The 10,111-nt window shown below is 43.1% G+C and overlaps 1 protein-coding gene across 1 annotated transcript; it reads right to left on the bottom strand.

The window, feature by feature from the left end:
- Positions 1–6,580: 6,580 nt before the first annotated feature.
- LOC118730152 (coronin-1C-like) lies at positions 6,581–8,983 on the bottom strand. The gene is given in 5 exon segments (XM_045587769.1): positions 6,581–6,673; positions 6,676–7,101; positions 7,103–7,165; positions 7,168–7,769; positions 8,651–8,983. Coding segments are annotated over 5 exon segments (1,422 nt in total). The 5' UTR covers positions 8,889–8,983.
- Between the last annotated feature and the right edge of the window lie 1,128 nt (positions 8,984–10,111).

The following is a 10,111-nucleotide window of genomic DNA, read 5'->3' as shown; positions in this document are numbered from 1 at the left end:
CACGGAGCGCTCGCCTCGCGCTAACCCGGCACGGAACGCGCCCTGAAGCCGGAGCGCGGAGGCAGGGCTGCGATTGGACGCCGCCGGCACTTCCGGCTTTCAGGACGCCGGAAGCAGGCTGGCCCCGAAGGAGCGAGTGCTTCTGCCCGTGGTAGGGGCTGTGATCTTGAGGACGTCCTCTCGCTGAGTGACCCTCTCGATTCCCTAGGGCCGCCGTTGCCCTCTGTCCGACTCTCCCGCATCGGCGCCTGAACGCGGTAGGTGCCAGAGGTCCGTTTGGCAATGTCCGCGGCCGCGGCGCCTCCTGGGTGCTGGGAGGCCCCCTGGCGCCCTCTCGTGGCGGCGGCGGGACGAGGCCGGGAACCATCCACGGCCAGTGAACAGTCGGTGGCAAAGGTCGGAGCCTGGGAGCGGATCCGGGCGAACTTAGTCCGGTTTTCCTTTGCTCTGCGTTCCCCAAGTTCGGCGGGAAATGCCTTTCGTTAAGCGCCTCCTGCACACCAGGCCCGGCTCTCAATTTGAGAGTCATTTTTCTTCTGAAAGTTTTTCTCTGACCAAAGGACACACATTTTCTCCTATCATCCTGTGTATGATATATATATATATATATATATATATATATATATATATGTGTATATATATGTATATGTGTGTGTGTGTATAAATATATATATATATAGTACTTACCACTTGCATCGTTTGTTTTGTTTCCTTGTTTGGCAGGCTCCCTAACTAGGCTGAGGGCAAGTGTTTTGTCTCACTCCCTGCTATATACCCTAATGAATGTTAAACAAATTAATTAATAGCCGAAACCAGTTTGGCTCAGTGGATAGAGCATCGGTCTGCGGACTGAAGGGTCCCAGGTTCGATTCCGGACAAGAGCATGTACATTGGTTGCGGGCACATCCCCAGTGGAGGGTGTGCAAGAGGCAGCTGATCAATGTTTCTCTCTCATCGATGTTTCTAGCTCTCTATCCCTTTCCCTTACTCCCTGTAAAAAATCAATAAAATATATTTTTGTAAAAACAAATTAATTAATAACTGAAGCTGGGAAGGATTCCCAGAAGTGGCACTTGGCTGCCTCCAACAGTTAAGACCTCCTGAATACATATGAATACGTATGAAACATGGGTTTATAGTTGCTAGTATGGAAAATAACACAATAATGAATAGTAATACAAGAATAAACGCGGGTTTCTGCAGTAGGCAGTTAGACATGGTCAGGGCAAGGATGATGGGCCAGGTACAGAAGGTCGTCAGGTGGAAAAGCCCCAGATGCCCACTGGAAACATCCATTCGTGTAATTGCCAGAGTTTGGTGGGGGGGGGGGGGGGGGAGAGAAAGGAGAGGAGGGGCTTTCAACTTCCTCTGACCCTAAGGATAAGGTCAGACTCCTTAACCCGGCCTCCCTTCCCGGCCTCACTCCTGCCTCATGGTAGCTTTCTCCCTTGGCTCTCCGTGCTAAGGAACATTGGCCTTTCCGTTCCGCCAAAGGCCCCGCAGGCCACTCCGCCCCCGGCTTTTGCACCTGTTGCTCTTTGCTTGGCGTGTTTTCCCTCCCTTCCAGCTTGTCTTTCAGGCTCCAGCTGAAATGGGGGTAATCAAAGCTAACACTTCCTGAGCAGACACTACTGCCATCATTTTTCTTAGGGCTCTACTGTATGAAGTCACTTAATCCTCACTTAACTTCATTAGGTAGATGCTATTGTTAGCTCCATTCTCTAAGTGAGGTTAAGTAATCAGTATTTGAGTCAGCAGTTGAAACCGGACAGACCGGGCACATGAATTACTGCTGTGTGTATATAAACATCACTGTTACAGGAAACTCTTTCCTAAGCCCACAGAGTTAGGTTTCCCTGTTATTCATCTTGTAGCTAGCTATGATTATCCTTCATAGCACTTAACCTGTTAATGGGACGTATAAATACGTCAAACGTAAACAATATCGGGTACGGGTAGGACATATGAATACGTCCTTGAAATATATGTTGCGCCCTCAAACAAGTGGGACGTATATTTCCGAACAACAAAGGTATTAGTCATCCGGGCATGTCTGGACATGAATTTAAGACACGGAGGGAATCAGTATATTATAATTTCGATAATTTCGCTATTGAGAGTGGTGGACGTGTTCTGGGTGAGCAGTGACGGGTACGTACTTACACTTACCTACCTATCTTCGTATTATATATTATTTACTTATATTTTTATATCTCCAACCTTTTTATTTTAGAATACATTTTTATATAAGTATTTATCAAAATGAATGAAAGCGATATCAGCGATGACAAAGTCAATGTACCAGCAGGTACAAAAAGGAGAGGTACTATGAGTTCGTCATCGGAGTCATCTGACAGTAATTGTGACTACGACACAGAACTGAGCGATACTGAGAATGAAGATGGTGAAGAAGTTGATGAAGTTGGTCCTAGCAACAGCATTGTTTCTGAAGAATGGCTACCTCAAAAGGCAGAAAGGCCACCATTTCCCTTCACTGCACATCCTGGAAAAACTTTCAATACTCCTCCAAAAAAAGTTCCTTTGTTTTATCTTGAGAAGTTTTTGGATGAGGAACTTATCAAGTTAATTACAGAGCAAACAAATTTGTACGCCACCCAATTTTTTGATAATGATCCTGAGTTGAAACCACGTTCGGGAATTCGAAAATGGAAGGATACAAATGAAGCTGAAATGAAGATTTTTTGGGGGCTCCTAATTTTACAAGGAATAATTGGAAAACCGGCTTTGGAACTTTATTTTTCAAGAAGAAGAATAATTGAAACACCATTTTTCTATGAAACTATGAGTGAAAGCAGGTTTGCATTATTATGTAAGTTTTTGCATTTTGCAGACAATCTAAGTTTTGATCCTAACACATCTAATAGAAAAACATATAAAATTAATCCAATCATCAATAATTTGTCAGAAAAGTTTAGAAGTTTTTATGTATGTAAACGAGAAATATGTGTAGATAAATCTCTTTTATTATGGAAAGGGAATTTATCTTGGAAGCAATATATATCTACAAAAAGAGCTAGATTTGGAATGAAGTTGTTTATTTTGAGTGAAAGCCAATCTGGATACATACAAAATATAATTTTATACACAGGCAAGGACACAAATTATGGTTCAAACTACCCACAAGAAAAACAATCAACAAGAATTTTTTGGAGTTAACATATGACTTACTGAATAAAGGGTATAGGATTTACTTAGATATATTTCTATACATCAATTCATTTGGCTGAACTCCTGTGTCAAAACAATACAGACATTGTTGGAACAATGAGGATAAACAGAGTCAGAATCCCCAGTGAAATAAAAACAAAAAAATTACAGAAAAATGAACATATAGTAAGATTCAAAGACAAACTTATGATTTTAAAATGGAAGGATAAAAAAGACGTATTGATGCTCAGTTCTATTCATAATGACGAAAAGACAATGATTGAAAAGAGGAAGAAGGCAAGAAAAACCTAATGTTCTGGGTTATAACAAGAATATGGGCGGCGTAGATTTGGGAAATGGAGTTATGGTGGCCTACACGGCTGCCTGTAATAGGGTAAAAAAATTTTATAAAAAAATTTTTCTATGATTAATTGATATGTGCTGCTTCAATGCATATATTATATACAAAAAAGATAAAGGTCAGTTGGATCAATTACACTTTTTGATAGAGTGTGTAGAGAAATTGGTAGATAACAACATAGTGAAAAGCCGCCCAAACACATCAACAAACAGCTCTACATCTAAACCATCACGCTTAGTTAAAAGGCATTTTCCAGAACAAATGAAAAGCGATATAGGAAAAACTAAATCCAGGAAATGCCGAGTTTGCTACAAAAAATGTTTTAGGAAAGAATCTACATACTGGTGTCCGGATTGTGAGGTAGCACTATGTGTCAACAATTGCTTTAAAATATATCACACGGAAGTTGAGTTTTGAATTTTTACATCTATATTTCAATTTTTTAAACTCAATATTTCTATTTTATTTGTGTTCTTTTGTTTATTGTTCTGCAGTTGTTACTTTTATTTATTGTGTATCGAAATAAAAAATATTTTTGTTATCTTTATAATTGTAAAATTTATAATTTTTTAATTCTATGTTTCCATTTTTTTGTTGGTATTCTTTTCTATTTGTTTGTAATTTTGTATTTTCCTTTGTGCTTTACATATAAATAAACGAAAAAATATATATTTCATAGTCTTTTCATTTATTTTAAGTATAAATAAAAAATAATAATAATATGAAATTATGTCCACCGGGCGTGACGTACTGACACGACCTAGTGAAAGAGCATGTGCCCGTTGTAAGTTGCAAAATTGAAAAGGGAACTCCCGGGTTAACAGGGTAAAATAATTAACTACAGCATTATGCTCTTAATGACTGTTCCCCATTTGATTCTAAACTCACTGCATTTATGGTCCCTATTTCAGCCCCTGGCCCAGAAGGTGCTTATTATAGTATTTATTAACCGAATACATATACCTGAGTATAAAGTAAAGTTTTTCCTCTCAAAATAATTCTTTTGAGCCCAGCCGGCATGGGTCAGTGGTTGAGCATCAACCTATGAACCAGGAGGTCACAGTCAGGCACATGCCCGCGGTGCAGGCTTGATCCCCAGTGTGGGGCGCGCAGGAGGCAGCCAATCCATGATTTTCTCTCATCATTGTTGTTTCTTTCTCTCTCCCTTTCCCTTCCTCTCTCTGAATGCAATAAAGTTACATTTAAAAAATAACAATTCTGTTGAAAGGAAGTTGCTTTATATGTTGTGTTCTTTTATTCACTAATAATTTATTCACTAATTCCACAATTATTGAGCATCTCCCCAGGCCAGGCATTGTTTTTGTTGCTCGAGATAAGTCAGAGATTAGACACAGTACTGCCCTACCTGTGTGGTGTGCTCAGCAGTTGAGCATCGACCTATAAACCAGGAGGTTACAGTTCGATTCCCAGTCAGGGCACATGCCTGGGTTTTGAACCATCTCTAGTTGGAGAAGTGCAGGAGGCAGCTGATCAGCAGTTCTCATCATTGATGTATCTCTCTCCCTCGTCCTTCCTCTCTGAAATCAATAAAAACTATTTTTTTAAAAAAATAGGCCCTGGTCAGGCAGTTAGCACATCGTGCTGATACACCAAGCTTGTGAGTTTATCCCGTTAGAGCACATACAAAAACCAATCAATAAATGCATAACTAAGTGGAACAACAGATTAATGTTTCTCTTACCTATCCTCCCTTCCTCTCTCTCAAATCAATTAAATCTTAAAAAATGAAAAGAAGATTACAACCCTACCTGTGTAGTTTACATTATACAATGTTTGAGAGATTGGAATACCAGAGTGAGGTGGTATTCTGGGGCCTCATGTGAAGATTAGATTTGTTTGAGGACCTCAGGTTTAAAGAGTAAAGATTTGAATTTGATTTAAAAGGTCCTAGGGGCCCTAGCTGATTTGGCTCAGTGGTTTCAGCCCCTCACTGCACCGGAGAGCTAGGCAAGCTGCTGGAATGGGCAAGAGGGAACACTCCACAGAACGTGTGTCTTCCTGGCCCGGGCACCCTGGTCAAGTATTGATTGAAACCCGAAACGATGTTTAAAGTGATGCATGCAACAGCGTCTGTGGACAACAAAACGACAGGAACGCGTGCTAGTTCAGGTTAGATTGTAATCCTCTGAAGCACAGGGTAGCCAAGAAGCAAAATTCCCTTTGGGGACAACCACCCAGTTTCTACAAAAGAGAGAGGAGGAAAGTAAATGACACGATTTGCATTTCTGACCGGAAGACTCGATGAAATGAGAGCCGTGGTCATACACATTCACATGACTTTTCAAGTCTGCCTTGTGTACAGTCGTTACGATGACCAGGTTGGTCCTGCAAAAGAGCCAGCATGAACCGGCTACTGCTCTGATTGTTCTCAGATGAACGTTTAAACAAAATAATATCTTCGTTTAGTTTATAAACATACACAGTGCTGTCCCTTTTGAATTAAGGAGAGGAAAAAAACCCCCACACACAAATACTGCAATGTAGCAAAATACAAGGAGAAAAAGGCTACTTTTGGTTTGGCAACATTTAAAAAAATAAATATATATATATATATATATATATATATATATATATATAGAGAGAGAGAGAGAGAGAGAGAGAGAGAGAGAGAGAGAAGAGAAGAGAGAGCGAGCAATGTGGCATTGGTCCCTATTTGTTTTTTTTTTTTTTTTTAAAAAGGTACTTGGGCACGAAACTGAATCAGAATTGGTTGGTTTCCTAAAATTCAGAGTATCTTGGATTTTAAAAGTAGCACTTTTGTCTTTTCAAAGTTCAACAAGTCACATATAACACTTAAAACATTAAAAAAAAAAAAAAAAAAAAGCTTTCTGACAAAAAGCTCAGCTTTAAGTCACATTTCTGCGAACCTGGGAGACGAAGTGCGTTCTGACGGGAAGGCGGCCCATCGCTGGTTGACACACTGAAATGAATGTCTCCGAATGGCAGTGCCTCCTCGCCCTCCCGGGACCACGCTGACCACCAGCTTCAGGACCGAGGTCTTGCTCCCATGGGGGGGGGGGGGGGGGACCTTCAGGTGGCTGTCTCCGCTCTCTGCTGTCCTATCTCGGAAATGCGCTCATCCTGGTTGCAGATTGTGTCTTCTATGGATCTGATCTCTTTTATTATAAAATCTCATCCAGCTTGGCTTCACTTTGCACACAGGTCGTGTCTGCGGTGTTCTTGGGGACATTGATCGGGTCACACTTCTTGTTCGCAGTGGGCTTGCTATCCAGAATGTTCTTCACCACCTGGAAGTCCCGGTTTTTGCCCGGGCTGTATCCGTGCTTCAAGGAGATGAGGATTGGATCTACTTTCTTCCCCTCCAACCACTCCTGCCCCCAGCGTGGCTCCGGGCCCCGCCGCCTCAGGGTCAGGTCATCCTGGAAAAGGTCTGACTTCCTGGGAACAGTCATGGCAGTAGGTTCACACTTTCTCTCCTGAAGTGTAAAGAATCTGGCAATCTCACATGTGTTCACGTCGAGTCCCCTCTTGGGCATGTAACCCACCCCGCTCTGAGGCTCCTTGCTGCTGACTGAGTTGAGGTAGTTAGCGGACATACCGGGATTCATCTGTGATCTCAAAATAGCGGATGCTGCTGTCACCCTTTCCACATCCGGTAAGTAAATGACACTGGCGTCAGGGTCATAGAAATGCAGCAACACCCCATTGCTAGTGTCCATTTCATAAAGCGCAATTGGTTCCTGCATGTTTTTTGGGTTCCAGAGGGCCAGCTGCCGCTCGCTCAGGCGGCTGAAACCTGTGGTGAAGACATTGCTGTCAGCCAGAAAGAGGGCTCTGGTGGGTTGTGCTCCTTCGTGCACTTTCTCCTCAGCAACGATCTCTTGTTTCCTGGGATCGATTACTCTCACTTTCTCATCTTTGGAAGCCAGGCAGATGAGACTGCCATTCCGGTTCCGGCTTACCTTGCAAGTCATGTCCGAGTGCATATCCAAGTTGATCAGGGCTTCCCCCGCCCCCACGCTCCATAGGATGATGGCATTATCACAGCCTGCACCGAGAAGCACGTCACGGGCTGTTGGGTACCAGGCTACGATGCCAACTCTCTTTACGTGGCCTTCTAAAATCACCACAGGTTCCGTCAGGGAACGGGTGAGTCCACTTTCTGGAATCTGCCGCATCATAACTGTGCAGTCCTCTGAACCGCTGGCAATGACCTGATTGTTATGGGGGCACCAATCTATGTCAAGCACTGGCCCTGCCGAAACCGGTTTGGCTCAGCGGTAGAGCGTTGGTCTGCGGACTGAAAGGTCCCAGGTTTGATTCTGGTCAAGGGCATGTACGTCGGTTGCAGGCACATCCCTGGTGGGGAGTGTGCAGGAGGCAGCTGGTTGATGTTTCTCTCTCATCAACGTTTCTATTTTTTTTTTTTAATTATTATCTGTGTATCTGTGTTGATCTCTTATCTCCCCCAGATCTCCCTCCCCTCCCCTCTGTAATTTGACAGTCTGCTTGTTGCTTTACTGTCTCTATATCTATCTTTTGGTTCATCAGTTTATAATGTTCTTTATTATCCATAAATGAGTGAGGTCATGTGGTATTTCTCTTTCATTGACTGGCCTATTTCACTCAGCATGATGTTCTATCCAGGTTGCTGCAAATGATGAGAATTCCTTTTTTATGGCAGCATAATATTCTATTGTGTATTAATAGATGTACCATAGTTTTTTTTATTTTTTATTTTTATTAAATTACTATCTGTGTACATATTTTAACATTGCCCCCTCTCCCACACATACCCACCCTCCTCAGAGTTTTGTGTCCATTGGTTGTATTTATATGCATGTATACAAGTCCTTCGGTTGATCTCTTATCTCCCCCAGATGTACCATAGTTTTTTGATCCAATCATATGCTGATAGGCTATTTCCAGATTCTAGCTATTGTAGATTGTGCTGCTATGACCATAGGGGTGCATATATCCTTTCTGATTGGTGTTTCTAGTTTCTTGGGATATATTCCTAGGAGTCATCAATGTTTCTAGCTTTCTATCCCTCTCCCTTCCATCCCTCTCCCTTTCTATCCCTCTCTGTGGAAAATCAATAAAATAAAAAAATAAAAAATAAAAAAAGCACCTGTCCTGTGTGGCCACATACTGCAGGGCAGGATTTGTCAATTCGACCAGTCTTGTGCAAAGGGAACACGAGGAACGCACCTCCCCCACTTGCTCCAATGATTGTGGAGACAAATCTGGGATTGACAGCGCAAAAGGAACCATCCCAGGTCACTGGAGAAACACGGATGTCATCATAACACTGGCCATTTTTTACTGCTTGTCCAAATTCATGCCGAAACTTGCTCTGTCGTACCCCTCGCCTCATCGTGTCAGGGCCGAGGTGCCTGAGGCGGCGCCGCCGCCACCGAAGTCCCCACTGCAAAGCCCCTCGAAGCTTCCAGCCGCTGTCGCCTCCCGCCTGGCACTCATCAGTCCACTTTAATACTTTGCACATATAGTATTTACAGGGTGTCCCCCAAAAATGTTTACACACTCTGAGTAATTGTATATTCCAGTGTTTATGTCTGAAAAGAAAGAAACATCAATTAAGCTAGCAGATGTTAAAGTGTGTATACATTTATACGCTGTATTTGAGCGTCTCTGTAACCATTTATTATATATTTGTGCATACGTAAGTAGTATGTAGTATTTCCTAATGTTTTAAACATTCCGGTGCACTCTGCCTCCCGGAGCAGGTCTGGGCCTTTCTCTTCCTCTTCTCCTCCAACAGCCATGCCTCTCCTAGACTCGGAGGGTCCCATGAGATTTACAACCAGGGGAACACTGCGTAGTGGCAGCTCCTCCTGGGCTAACCCCTGACCCTGTCACCACGGCTCCCTTTTCTCTGATTTCCCAGTGAGCTCACAGCAGTCTCGCCTTGGCATGTTTCTTCCCCATAATGTTCCTAGAAAGCCAAAGCAGCCTGCCCTACTCTCTCTCCTGTTGCTTCTATCCTAAGCCCTTCCTTGTTTCACTGTCTCCAGATTTAATAAGCGTACTCTCAAAATAAAATGAGAAATCATATACTTGGTTTCATGTTGTAGCTGGACAACCAATGGGTCTGGACTGCCTGTCACTGCTTGAGCCAGTTAAGCGGAGACAGGGTTAATCATATCTGAGCGTTTATTCCAGTGCTGCCGAGGGAACGGAGAGCAGCAGGTCATCCACAAAAATGTGCTCTCCAGCCCCCAGAAGCCAGCTGCCTGTATTGGGTAGGACGGAGATTACACGGAGGAGCAGGGATCCCGGGCATGGGGAGTAGGCAAGGTGGGCTGTGGGAGGCTGGGGCGGGACGCCATGGGTGGGCCTCATTCCAAGGTTGACCCCCAGGTCCTGGGAATGTACAGGTTCATAAAAACAAAACAATCACGGCTAACAGAGCATGACTAATATTTCTTATAACTAGTCCCCAATATTCTATTTCTGCTTCTAACAATGTAGCATTTTTCTGTTTTGTTTCCCTCAAATTTATTTTCAGAATTCATCCAAGTTCATTAATTTTAGCTGCTGTGCGGCAGTGTTCCATCACAAGAGTACACTCCAGCCCTA

This window comes from Pipistrellus kuhlii, unplaced genomic scaffold (assembly GCF_014108245.1).
Source record: "Pipistrellus kuhlii isolate mPipKuh1 unplaced genomic scaffold, mPipKuh1.p scaffold_m20_p_3, whole genome shotgun sequence".
NCBI classification, from domain to species: Eukaryota; Metazoa; Chordata; class Mammalia; order Chiroptera; family Vespertilionidae; genus Pipistrellus; species Pipistrellus kuhlii.
This window is presented reverse-complemented; position numbering and strand designations above follow the sequence as displayed.